This window comes from Coturnix japonica, chromosome 1 (genome assembly GCF_054131305.1).
Source record: "Coturnix japonica strain WE chromosome 1, WE-NBRP24, whole genome shotgun sequence".
Classification (NCBI taxonomy): Eukaryota; Metazoa; Chordata; class Aves; order Galliformes; family Phasianidae; genus Coturnix; species Coturnix japonica.
Genome location: NC_140663.1, coordinates 76,498,988 through 76,513,139, shown reverse-complemented (window position 1 = coordinate 76,513,139; position 14,152 = coordinate 76,498,988). Strand labels below are relative to the sequence as shown.

Here is a 14,152-nt window from a genome sequence, read left to right as displayed (position 1 = left end):
AAAACCAAAAATAAATCCAGAAGATAATCTTAAATGTAATTTCTGTCTACAATTCACCTCCAAACTGATCTTGTAGAATTCCTTCTGCAGAGATTCTACATACATTTTAGCTTTTTTAGCAGTTGTATTCATCACACACAGTCCATGCAAACTCATGACTGAGTACACACAATACTACCTCAACCCTGAGAACACAACTGACTAAATAAGAACCTACCAAGTTGCAGATGTTTGATGCATAAGGCTCTAAGACAGCCCAAGAGCACCTTGAAAGCTCTTGGTTTTGAGACATCCAGGAGAAATGAACAACAATTTTGTCAGCCTACACATGGCTGTGTAGGAAGATTATTACGGCTCCTGACTGATTAGCTTAACTGTGTCTAAGAAAAAAAAGTCCTCACGTTTTGACAACTGTGCACACATATCATACAAATAACTAACTTAAAAGGGACAACATCATGGTGGAGTTTGTTTAAAGAGGCTATCAGTAAAAAGTGCAAAGTGCATCTCCTCACACAGATGGGTACCGTGGTTTCAGTAAGCAATAGTTTGGATAAGAAAAGTAAGAAAAGGTAGATTCTGATAGTTCTGTTGTTTCTGTGTTTGATGTGCAAGGCAAAAAAGTTTAAGAACTATACTGAAATTAATAGATGTGAATACACAAATTTAGGCTATTCTTAGACCTTCAGATGCTCATTAAAATCTAGAAAAGACTAGTAAAAGAATAAATAATCATTAATTCATTCAAAAGGGGAGCACAAAGCATTGGCTATTTTGTTGGATTACCTGTACAGGATTATCTGTACTATATGCTTGTTTTATCTTCATTTTTTTTTTATTGTTAGAAGGCTTAGTTAAATGTACCATAAATCAGAAAGGTCCATACAAGCACCAATAAGGGGAAAAATTTGTATTCCATTCTCAGAAACATCCTTTCATGCATTAAAACCAAATTAGTTTACCGTTTCCTTCACTTTGATAGAAGTTGTTTACAGTTAATGCTTCAGAGGCTTCTAGAATTCTAACTGAAGCCTACTCTTGTTAGGAATCACCTTCAATTTGTTCTTCATGCAGTAGGTTGATGCTGCTGAGTTCCAATACTTAAATGCAAAAAGAGATTAAATAAAAACAGATCTGTGAAAATGAAATGCTCCAAGCTTAAGATAAAACTCATTAACATGGAAGCTCTTGCATGTGCTCCACTATGAACTAGCACATTTGTTTTTCTTCTAGTTTGAAAAACAGAATTATGTCTTAAACTACAACTTAATTACCTGGAAAAACAAATGGCAGTGGTTTTCCATTTTATAAATAGCTTAATAGAGTAATATATTTAAAATTACAGACTTTTTTATTCTTACCATTTCAACTGAGCTATCTTTTGGATAATACAGAAGCTCGTAACGCCGAAAGAGTGAAGCATTCGGGTCATACCATTCAGCAGTGAAAGCAAATCTGTCGTCTTGACTCTGCAAAAACAAAAGGGAAGGCTACTGAAGTAATCATACACTTAATAAACTGCACCATTTCCTTGCATTTATTATCAGAAAAGTTAAGAAATATCATTATTGAATGCACTTGCACACCCTGCATATCTTCATTTTCTTAATGCAGCTGGGGACATCTTTTTACTTGATACATATCACCTTTTAAGCATGATAAAAACAACATGGTAGTTTTCCAGGAAATCTCAAAACTTATTCTGATTCCACCACCCATGAAATCTGGACTTTTGTAGTAGATCTTGTGAGAATTACCTTTATGACACTGAGTCTGGGACTAGATTTATTTTCATTTATTGAAAAAATGTGCTTGTTCCCAATTAAAACACTGAATTTTGACACATTTCCTGCACAGCTGACAAGAAAATCACTTTCTTCCTGAGCAGCGACACCTGAACTTCTGTTAACGTTGAGATAAACAGAACTGAGGACAGTAGTTTGACTCATGAGTTAACTTCCTGAATTGTATATAAAGCATAAACAACCTGAACGAGTTTACAACTTATTTTCTGCTCTTAAGTGTGCTTTGAAATGTAGACCTGCAATAATTCTAGACCTGTGGTTTCACATGTCACTCCCCTCCACTCACCCTTGAGGGAAACAACCACAACGGTGATGCAATGCATGTGGATGTGCAGCTCTAGCACCTCTTAGTGGCGTACTTCAGCTATTGATACCACAATATCAGCTATTTCACAGCTGTTAGGTGGAGTTGCAGCCAACTGGGCCTTTTTGTTATCGTATTTTAGAATACAAGAACATTTTAATTGCTTCGAAGACTTCCCACTAAGCAATGGGACAGAAAGATTGTGTGGGCTTGCATGACTGCGGAAGTAGGTAAGAAAAAAAAGTCATTTCTGTGGTGAGTGGAAGTCTATAGACATTAAAAGAAAACAGATCCACAAATCTTTGATCTTGCTTTTGTTGTCAAGTGCATTTTTTGCTTTAACATCTCCAGCTTAAAACTGACTTGGGAGTTTCTGCAGGTTATACTCTGAGCATGAGCAGCAATTGGAAAGAACACGATAGGGAATCATTTCAGAATTTTACAACACAATGAATAATTAGAGCTAGGCAGTTAAAAGCATCATGTCCTACTGTGAGCCCCTATGCTGCAAAATAAATAAAGGATCCCATCAGAAAGACTTGCCCAGCACCATGTGAAAGCTGCAAAACACTCATTTCTAAACGTAGAAGTTTGTACAGCAACAAACGCAGTATTTGCACAGGCTACTTTATAAGTTATCTCTACAGCAGACACTACAGCCTTTGATATTATTTAAACACATCTTTTAGGCACAGAATGATGCACAGAAATTCCCTGCAGACTTACCCTAGTTTCTGATCCTTAGTTAAGTTAGTCATGCTTGTGTTTTCACTCTTACTGCCATCATTCTAGATAAATATAAGCCAGATTAAACATGTTCCCGTGGCAAATCTCACACTTTAGGTTTTCCACATAGGCCGGTTCTACCGCTTGCTTTCTATTTATATACTTTATACTAGCTGAATGACCATTCTGTATTATCTTCTTTTAGGATGGCAAGCAAATCCAATGCAAAAAAGGCTACTTAGTCTTGGAAGATGCCACTGAGCTACCAACTCAATGTACAGTAATGGAATCAGTAGGAAAGTCTGAACTCATTGCTACTTTATACCTGAAAAACATGCAGAGCTAGTGGTTTTCTAAAATGATCATAGCAAAGCCTGTATATCATTTCAGGAAATGGCTGAAACGTGTCTGTTGCCAGTAAAAATCACATCAGTGTGAACAATTCGACTACTAACAAGTCAATCTATGCATCTCATAACAAAAACTTCTCCCTTTAAAACAGTTCCCGTTCTTTTCCATCTCTGTACCCTCATCACAATCACATGCAGCCTTCATGGCTATGCTATTAAACAAGCGATAAAACTTAACTTCCTTTAGGTTTCACACCTGTGGAAAAAAATACCAACATTAGAAAACCCAGCCATAACTGCCTGCTTTATAGTTAGGTACCAATGGTTTTAAAGTTGCTGTCCTCAGTTTTTTACAGCCCCTTTTCATTGTGAAAACCAGCACAGAAGAAATCAGTGACATCAGGAATTAACCTGATGTGAAGATGACAAAATCCCATCTCTTCCTTCTTTCATGGGCTGCAGAGAGAAACATTTTGATATGCATGCGGGTTTAGCTAGCCTAGGTTTTTTTACTTTATATTTCCATGTATGAATATAGAAGTATGGTTTCTATGGCTCTGTGCATATGAGAAACATTTACTGAAATACAGCTGAATTTAAAACAAAAAAAATATATAAAATATTGTACATAGTACTGAAAGCAATGGAAGTAGCAGCAGCTCTCAGCTAGCATGGGGCTACATTCTGGAAGCTAAATCAAAGCATTTATGACAAAATTGCTTTCATAAAAACCTGTGCTGCAGAGGGAAACTGTCTGTCTGGAACATAGCTGCCAACGAAGCCCATAAGCAGAAAGGAGAATGCTTAGTAAGCTGGGCAGGAAATGATCTCTTGCTTTATAAAACTCTTAAATTTCCACGGGGCTTCTGTTCAGCAGTAAAACAAAAGTGGAGCTTTCAAAGCTTTTCAGGTGAAGCAACCCAGTGATGGAACAGCAGAGTTCTGGCATTAAGGAACCTGCACATGAAGGTGAAGAAATAATATCCCTCTGATTCAAGCTAGGCAGAACATGTTCTGATGCTTCCTGACTGCCACATCACTTTACTTTTATGGGATACACTCTTTTATACTCTTTCTCTAGTTTTGATTAGAAATTTCATCCTGGAGCTTTTCTTATGATGGAGAAAACAGGAAATAAGTGCCTAAGTAACCTGTTTTCTACTGGACATAGGTACTTTCTGGCTCATCACAGTCTAAGAAAAGGGCAGTTGAAATGATTCCCTGTGTTAATATTGTTAGTATACAAGTAACAGCTTTTGGTTTTGTGTTTGTTTTTGTGTTTGTGTTGCCTTTCATATGACTTTTTCTTATTATACAGATAATTTTGTTCCATCCATAACCCTGATATTAATATCAGTTAATATTAATATTTTAATATTTTTCTACCCGTTTGCCAATTCATGATCCCCTGCTGTAATCTCTCTGATCTCTAATTGAGTAGAAGTAGAAGCAACCACCCACGTTTACAATAGTTACCAGCCGGGAGTGTTTCATAACCTCTACAGCTGAGTACTCAAGAAGATTTCACATGGAACTACCAAAACAGTTCTTAGAATTAAAGGAGACCTAAGGTATCTATGAAGTTATTATTACATGCTATATGTAATCTCACCCCTATAGTGTCTGTAAGCCCCAATCAGGAACTTCAATGTGCGTGAAATATTTGACATGGCCAGCTGCCCACATATTTACAAGTTTAGAAGTCACAAATATTATCACTGTTCTAAGTCAGCAGGATTTATGTCTGCTGCTCCTTAGATTTTCCCAGCGATTCTGAAATCAGATCAGAAGGAAAATAAAAAGAACATGAATCAACTCCCAGAGAAGCAATAAAAGAACCGCATAAACCTCAGCAGAAGCTGAATCAGAGCCAGAAAGATCCACCTTGGTCTCGGCATTCTGTACTTTGTAGAGCTCCATGCTGTCATGGGGAAAAAGGTGTGCTCAAACATGGATTTTATGGTCAATAATGTAATAATTTGTCCCTCCTGTGTCAACCTGGTGGCTCTGTCTGACATATTTTGGGTGAGCAAGAATATTTTTAATTAAAAAAAGATGGTATCAAAAGCCAAAGATAGAAATCATTTCAAAACTTTCCAGCTGACAATCGGAGGCCAAATCCAACATAAGGTCGTCTACTTATGCACTAGAGCATGCAGACAGCTTTGTTTTACCTTCAGCTGGATGCTTCTAGGTGTGCCTGCCTAGGGAGCTGCAGATCCTATAGGGCACCTGGCTTTACAAGTAGCACCGTGTGCTTGTGAATCCAGACAAAACTCGTCACTTCAATTAGCTTTAGAGAAGGTCTCTGCCAGTGGGCTCCGAGTGCTTTTCTTTTATATAAGGACATCTCAAATGTGACAGCACCCTGCAGAAAAATTCATGATGCTGAAGGACTGAAAACCAAAACCGTTTTAAACAATCAGAATCTCTACAAATGCGTTATATAAAATGATGAACCTGAAACAAGACATGTCAAGCTAAATTAGATTAGAAAATAGCAAAATACTTAATGAATTGCCCTGCTCCATTCGTGCAACCAATTTTCAACCAAGAGAAGGGGGAAAATGTCATGAAATGTCTTCTGGATTGTTAAGTGAAGGTTGATGGAAGACAGGAAATAGGACTGGGATTTCTCTGCTCCAGCTCTTCATGAACTTCCTGTGCTACCTCAGGCAAGTCAACTTAACCTCACATGCCTCTTCTTCCAACGAAATCTTCACTCTAGAATTGCATGCCAATCCCTGGGCACTGGTAAATACAAGATACTTGTATCAGATGAGCTGGAAAGCCATTTTAGTTTACATAAAACAAAGAGTATAACTTCCTGTAATGCAATCTGTGCCTGAACTGCTACAGCAAGATGCTCCTCAGAGAGCACAGGAAAAGTCAACAATGTGGATAAAGTCCCTTTATCACAGACTTGCTGTTTCACTCTACAAGCTTGTCTTCACACTTTCCTTGTTCGCTATGTTCTTCAGTATTATTAAATAAGGCCTGTACACTTCAATAGGTAACAAGATTAAGCAAATACACTTTTATATAACTACACTCTGCCTTACTTTAAGGCCACCTGGCATGAATAAGTAGCAAGAAATCATGAGAAAGAATGAAGCCTGGTTTTCTGCAGTGGCCTTTCTCACCCCTGACCATTCTGAATTCAACTTTTCTTCAGCTGAAGTATTAATACAGGCCCAAGCTCACCTGTATTCTCTGAAGTGTAACTAGGGCTGCACTCAACAGTGAAGTCTTTCTTCAAAAATTTCTTGTAAGGTTCCCTCCCCCCATTCCTGTGATACCCAGAGGAACATCATTATACCTCTGTCAAACCTGCCTGACATCTGCCAGTAAAAAACTTACTGGGGGAAAAGCAGAAGGTGGGGTCAGATGCACACACACACACTGTGATGAGAAAAAGCTTGTTTTAGTGAGGCAAACATGTTGAAAGCAGGTATGTGAAAATGTATATATATATATATATTTGCACAGTAGAAGTGCAATCCACCATCAGTACTTCATTAAAACAGAAATCTCAATTTGTGAAAGAAAAAGGTGCAAAAATAGGTTAAAAAAACCCACAGAAGTAGCTAAGCTATTAAATGCCAGAGGCCATTTTACAAGATATGAGAGGTTTCAGACATACTGATGGTATTTAACAAATAGCATCCTGAGTGGCGGAAAGTGCTCTCATTTCCAGCATCGTAATAACCCTTAAGTCCCAAAATAAATCCTGAGCAATGCATGCTTATTAAGTTCTGTTATTCAACCCATCTCTGCCTTCCACGGTTCTTTCAACATAGGATAACTTCCAGGTAAAACTGAAATCCACAACACTGCGTAGATAAAGATCTCAATTAGCTCTGTCTCTTAAACCTCATTTTCCTCCTCCTCTTCGTTCGTGTTTCTGACACAGGCACCAGTATAATTTCTAGAACTGGTATAATGTTACAGAACAGCCCCCTCACTTGCACCTCCCCCCACTTTCTCAACAGGCTTTTCTTCAGAGGGTCAATGAGACCACTTCCAAATTGAGAAACATCTGGAAACTGCAATTTCCATGGCAGTGCCTCAACTACAGACAATTCACAATCCTCTCTTTAGTTCCAGTTTTCTTACTCCCAGTATCACCAGTGCCCAGCTTCTCAGATGCCTTTTGGACTATATGTTCATATGACTTGCTGCTTAGGCCGTCTGCTATGAAGTAATAGGGTTACTTCTTTCCCTGTTCTATCCAAGTGAATCATCTTTGACTGGGATTTCGGCTCAACAAATCAATTCTGTACATGCTGGGGTCTTGATGAGCACAGCTCTATAAGGCTGAAGACACACATTTTCTTCTCAGATTCAGAAATGTGCATAGCTACCCCATAACAAAGTTACCTGGCCCTTCTGTCAATTTACTAAGGAAGAAATCCTCTTAATAGATTACACAAATTCTGCAGGCTTTGTATGAAGCATGTAGGCACGATTAGTGACAGATATTCCCTAGTTTTTTCCCCTGTCCCTCACATAAGAAAGTCAAGAACTGAAATTCTCAACACTTAATTCTAGCCCTGTGTAATCACGTTTTAATTAAGTACTTATTTACAGGATTCATATTATCTGTCTAATGATGTTGCAGTGCAATTTCTCTAAAACACACGCAGGATCTTGTATTGCTATTGTTGAGGTCCAGCAAAACAGTCTTCATGGAATAGCTTCTCACTTAATGCATAAGCCACAATGCACAGTCAGATGTACATACATCACTCCAAAAGTAATGCCTCCTTTTTATTTCCACAGAAACTACAACAGATACAAAGAGCACAATAACTCTATTTGACAGAGCAAATTCTCAGCTACAAAACACTTTCTTCAACATAGTCACCACTGTTAGCTGTTCATTTTCACCAACGATGATCAAAAGCCTGCATGCTGCACTCATCAAAATCTGCCACAGTGGAAGTGACCCACTGTTTCACACCTGCTTTGACAGCACTGCTGCTAGTGAAACATTGCCCATCTAGTCCACGTTTCATTGGACCAAACAGATAGGAGTAAGAAGGTGCTACGTACAGTGGCTGTAACAGTCCAGACAAGATCAGCAACGCGCTCCACCATATTCCAGCTGGCATGGGGCCTGGCAATATGGTGTTGCAGGAGAAAGGATGTCATCTTCTCTGGCCTGACTCCACAAATCAGAGCCTTCAGCTTAGTTAGCATTACAATGAAGCAGTTAAAGTTGATGGTTTGCAGGGGTTCCAGGAAATCCAGAAGAATTGTCCCTTCCCTATTCCAGAAGACAGTGCATATTATTTTACCTGCTGGGGGCTGCCTCTTGAACTTTTTCTGCAATTGGAAATTTACATGTTGCCACTCGATGGACTGCTATTTTTACTGTAACATGTACTGAAGATACTATGCCTCATCACTGGTAACGATTAGATACAGGAAACTGTCCTTTTTAACTTAGCATTGGTTCATTAGATCCTGGCAAACAGAACAGTATATGCAAGTTTCTGTGTGAAAATTCATTGGACTCATCTGGCACAAGCTTCGCAATATTCCAACATTGCCATCATCACTTCCAGTGCACTGAAGCCAAACTCCCTCTTGTAATCTGCCAATTTGCATCAACCAGCTGATTGAAACACTCTTTATTTGGTACGTGACAGCTGTGCACAGCTGACCAGAATACAACTTGTCTTTCACATTGCCGTTGCCACTGCTGAAACACATCACCCACCAACTCACTGTGCTCACATCCACTGTCTGATCTTCATAAACACTCCATGAGCAACAAAGATCAATGGGTGCCTTTTTTTTTTTCCTATGTTCTTCTGTCAGTCTGCCTCTCTGCTGCCATCTGTTGTATGGCAACAAAATGTAAGTGAATACTGGTAGGGATGTTCAACTTCTACTGCTATACCACCTCCATCTGCGTCTGATATTATGGGCCAACATAATAAAATAGGAGGCATGACTTTCGGAGCAGCCCTTGCAATTGCTCTTAGAGTAGTTAGTAGTGCTCTGCAGCACACTGTCTGTTTCCACCAACTCAGAAAGAACATGACACTGACCGGAGTGAAAGCAGAGCTCTTCCCTGACTCAGAAAAGCATCCACTACACAAATAGTCTCATTTTGCATACAGTCTTGGAACATTTGAGCGTACAGCTTCAGTGCTTAGAAAAATATATCACAAGAGGCAGAACCAACACTGCCCTGATCAGCTGCTGAATGCTGGGTCTCTGACACTGGAATGAGGTTAGCACCTGCATGTGAACCCAGATGGCAACAGGGCTACATATATTCTAAGGTGCTTGTGTGCATTGCATTACATGCTCTCATCTGCATTGTATGCATACTTTTGAAAGACAAAGCTCAGCCAAACATTAATGCTGACAGTAATAGGTAGTCTTCCTTTACAGAGACTATTTCTCTGTTAAAAGCTCCTGGAGGAACACTAGATTGTGTCAAATATTAACACTCTAATGTAACGCGACTAAATCCATGTTTTAACTAGCACAGATGTCATGGCCATTTATTCTGCATCCTGCTGTCAATCAAATGACAATTAACATGAACAGAATTTGTCATAAAAACAGATGTTCAGCAGCTTCCCATTAGTGAAGTTGTCAAAAAGTAAAAACCCCCATAGGGTAAAGGAAGCAAAGTAGATACTTATAATCCAGAAAAAGGAGGCTATATAACATACTTCATCCTTTTGTGAAACAGTATAAATCATCATCACTCCTTTCACAGAACAGAAAGATTTGATGGATAAAATACCCAGATTCTCTTGTGTGTAATGCACCACAGTGTTTCTCCAAAACCAAGGCAAAGGGAACCCAGTTCAACCTCATTTCCCACTTCTTCATTCTCCTCACTGCAATGCACAAGCCAGACATTGAAAGGAAGAAGAGCAGGGCTGCTGATGCCATCCAGCCTGGCAGCTCCACAGATGCCACCAGCAACCACTGTTAGTCCAACAACTCCCCAGGCGATGGAATGGGTGCCCAGGGAGGTGGTTCAGTCACTGTCTCTGGAGGTGTTAAAGAAACACTTAGATGTTGCACTAAACAACACGGTATAGTGGGGAAAATACTAGTGGTAGGTAGACAGCCCAACTGCATGATTTTAGAGGTCTTTTCCAACCTTGGTGATTCTAAAATTCTATAATTCCTGTCTTCTCACCAGTGAGCTGTGAATGTTTAGGCCACAGCCCAGTCAGTTAAGAGACGTGCCATAAGAGAACATCAAACACAGTAAGGCCAGCACTGAAATTAGGCAACTAGAAAACATGCTGCTTAACTTAGTCCTGCTCCACAACCACAACTCCTAGATACTACAGTAAGTGAATGAATATACAGAAAGAATAAGAACAGAAGGGTTAGTAAGTTTAGTGAAAGACTATACCTGATATGCATGGCATTCATATGAAAGAATTTGCACATAGCCTCAAGTATGCATGCACACATTTCCCACTCCCCATCTCTATACCTTCTCCTTATAAGCCTGTTAGAATAGCCTGCAGAAATAAGCATGACATTTTAAGGAACAACGCAGTTAGAAAATTCCATGCAAATAGAGAACAGAACAGGCTCAAGACATCTCCAGAAGCAAAATATTTACAAATATAGGAGCACCACCTAGTGTTCAAAGGTACCATCTCAACAATCAACTTCTGAAAGTGATCAGTAGGAAACCACCTATGTTTGCTATCACTCCTAAGTATACTGCCTCAAAAGCTGATACAATGAGATTATATAAAACAAGACTAAATTACAAAGCATGGATCACTACAATCTTGTCCATAAATTTCCTTCAATGCCAACACCACATGTGTTAGAGGAGCTTCAGGACAACATGCAAAGACAACCTCATACTGGAGACGTATTTATCTATAGATATTACTATGGGAGGAGGGGAAATAAAGAATCTCATTTCCATCTGTGTAAGGACACAGGTGTAGACAAAATAGCTTTGGAGGGTTAGGTCAAGCACAGTTCTTAGGCCCATGAAGTAGTACTTGTAGTGATTATTCACAGTGGCCACAGCTGTAGATAAAGGTCAGTGTTCATGGAAAAAGCCTCAGGGTTCCAGGCTCACAGCAGCAGATGTTCCTTACCACCTCTGTTTTTCAGCAGTCAGCTAATGATTAACAGAGTATCCCCACCTGGATGCAATAGATCCCTCCAATTTTCATTTATTTTTAGGAACTTGGTTAAAACATTTAACTGAACAGCTAAAAATCCTTTCCAGAGACCCACTATTCTTAAATGAACAAAGAAAGGCAAATCCTTCTGCTATTCAGAATTTTGCCACTGGCCAGCAAAACCACCACAGACTATAGAACAAGACATGCAAGATGGAGCTGAGAGAGCAGGACCTGCTCAGCCAGGGGGAGAGAAAAGCGAGAGGGACAGCAGCTCACAGCTCCCTGACTGCCAAGATGGGCTCAGCCTTCTCAGAGACTGAGAGCAAAAAAAGAGCAAAGGACAAGTCGAAATACAGGAGTTCCCAGTAAGGATTTATCTGATTATTTCTTTCTTGAACCAGGAAGGTGGATGAACAGTGGGACAGGCTGCCCAGGGGAGCAGAATCACCATCTTTTGAGAAGTTAATGACCACCCAGATGTGGCCCAAAGCAACCCAAGCTGATTAGAACCGTTTTGAAAGGGGGTCAGACTGGGTTACCTCAACTAGTCCCTCCCAGCCTAAATATGATTCCATATTTTCCTTGTCAAGTTGGCTGCTTCTTGCCTAAGGGTTAAGACCTAACTAAGGGTCTATCAGAACTTTTGAGTTCCTCCAGATCCTACAGAGACCCATGGGCTTCTTACGGTAACCCAACGTGCTTTCATAAATAATTCAAAGCTCAGATACAACATTAAGTACAAATTTTATCCACATGAAATCTTCTTAGAACAACAATTTAAATGAAACCACTGACTCTGTCAATAAGTTGCTTTACTTTTTAATCATAGACTTTCAATTGGCAACTTTTTTAACTCTCCTGGCAATGCTTCACTGAGTAATTCCTGAATTCCTTCATTTTCTGATGCTATTGAAATGAAAAAAGGCAAAAGCATACAACTAGAATAGATGTCCCAAAGTTATTAAAAACTGCACCTATAATCTAAAGGATCCTGAGTGACAATTCTGGGTAATAAAGGGAGATTAAAATGGAATTTATCGTTATGTAATGCTAGATAACTTTGCCTCTCATACCATCAGCTACTTCAGACACATCAGTCACAAGAGCTATCATTGCATCTAAAATTGCTTTTAGAGATAGCAGCTCCTGCAAGCCACAGCTCAGAGCTGGCTAGAGTAGGAGGCAATTTATCCCATGGATTTCAAATCTGTCAGCTTTATATATGTAGAATGGTATTTTATATAGCAAGTCATGTTGTAAAGATGGCAGCATCAAACCCAAAAGGAGCTCCTGAAGCATTGTTTTCCACTGCTTAATCAGATACATCTCACCGGACATTTATTTTTCTATATATAGCAGTTTCCACAGAATGACCTGTGTTGGAAGGGACCTCAAGGATCATGAAGTTCCAACCCCCCTGCCTGGCAGGGCCAAAAACTATTATTTTATCAGATATACCTTCTGCCACATTCATAGCCTACCTGCCCAAGAGAAAACTAGCACTACTAGGAAACATTATTTCAAACAGAAACCAGATCATAATTCTTATGCTCATAAGAACATCCACCATGCAACATTTTTCATCTTCCCCAACGATGAAATGCTGCAAATGAGAGTTAGCCATTGTGTCAGGAAACACATTTGTGTCATACCAGCTTGTAATGGAAAGGCTCAAACTCCACTTACTCTGCAGATGAAAAATCAGGGTGAGTACCTGCAGTGAAACTCAGCCTTGTTTCTAGGCCACAGAAGCAAAGCAAAAGAAAGCGGTTCTCAAGGGAAGGTTTTGTATCTTTTTCAGGAAGAATTTAACACTTTTAAAGTACAAGCATTTTGCAACAAAAGGTACAGAGTTTATGAAATAACTTCTAGTCATTTGCAAATGTGCACTTGTTTAGCTTAGTATGTTTTCTTTACACAAAACATACCATTTTACCAGCCAAACCACCATGGTTGAAATTACTGGCTCCCAAATGAAACTCCAGCCTATGAGCCTTACCACCTCTACAATGCCTGCAGCTGAAAATCTGATCACAACAAGGCACCCTGGTCGTGAGCAGCCCAGGGTTCTGCAGCTGTGTTGTAGAAATGGCTGATTTACTACCTACTTTGTAACATCCATCTCCAAAACACAAAGTAAATCTTTGCCACTGATGAATCAAAGTTGTTTTTTCTTAAAGCATTGATTTTAAATAATTACTCATTTTACAAGAAAATTACTTATTTTTCTTCCCTGTCTTAACCAAGCATTTATGTGTTAGCATTCACTAAGCTGAGCTTTGAGGGTTTACCAGTGAACAGAAAATAACAACAAACATATATGCGTTAGAAAATTCCCTGTTGGAGTTCGCTGAACTGGTCACCTCCAGTTATACTCTTGAGTATAACTGAAGTCAATCTGGCATGATTACAAGCTCATGCAACCTACCCTAGGGAAGTCTATTTCATAGATGTTTTCCTGATTTTGTAGAAAGAACTAAAGAAGCTGGAAGCCTAAATTCCACTAACACAAACCCAGATGAAATCCTATCAGGCTAAAAAACATATGAGTTGGAGTAGATGCTTTAAGTCACAGTGTCAAAGCCTTAGAAAAATGCACCCATAGCACAATAGAAAGCACAGCAACAACAGCAGAGCTGTAAGGCCCTATGCTATGGCAAGTGAGGAACAGTTCAAATATAACAGCAATAGGCACAGAAATAAAGGAAAGAAGATGCTTACCCTTATAAAGCATCAAGAACACAGTGACCACCAGCGAGATATTCTTATTTCCACTGCCAACACTTAAATGAGGTCTAGGAAAGGGTGGCTCCTGGCTCCACCCCTTTT

General features: G+C 39.3%; 1 protein-coding gene across 1 annotated transcript in view; it reads right to left on the bottom strand.

The window, feature by feature from the left end:
- The window catches only part of NME7 (NME/NM23 family member 7), a 141,095-nt gene that overhangs the window by 125,958 nt on the left and 985 nt on the right, over positions 1-14,152 (bottom strand). Inside the window, exon 2 of the mRNA XM_085525248.1 lies at positions 1,362-1,469. Within this exon, the coding sequence (XP_085381374.1) occupies positions 1,362-1,469 (108 nt within the window). The remainder of the gene's footprint in view (positions 1-1,361; positions 1,470-14,152) is intronic.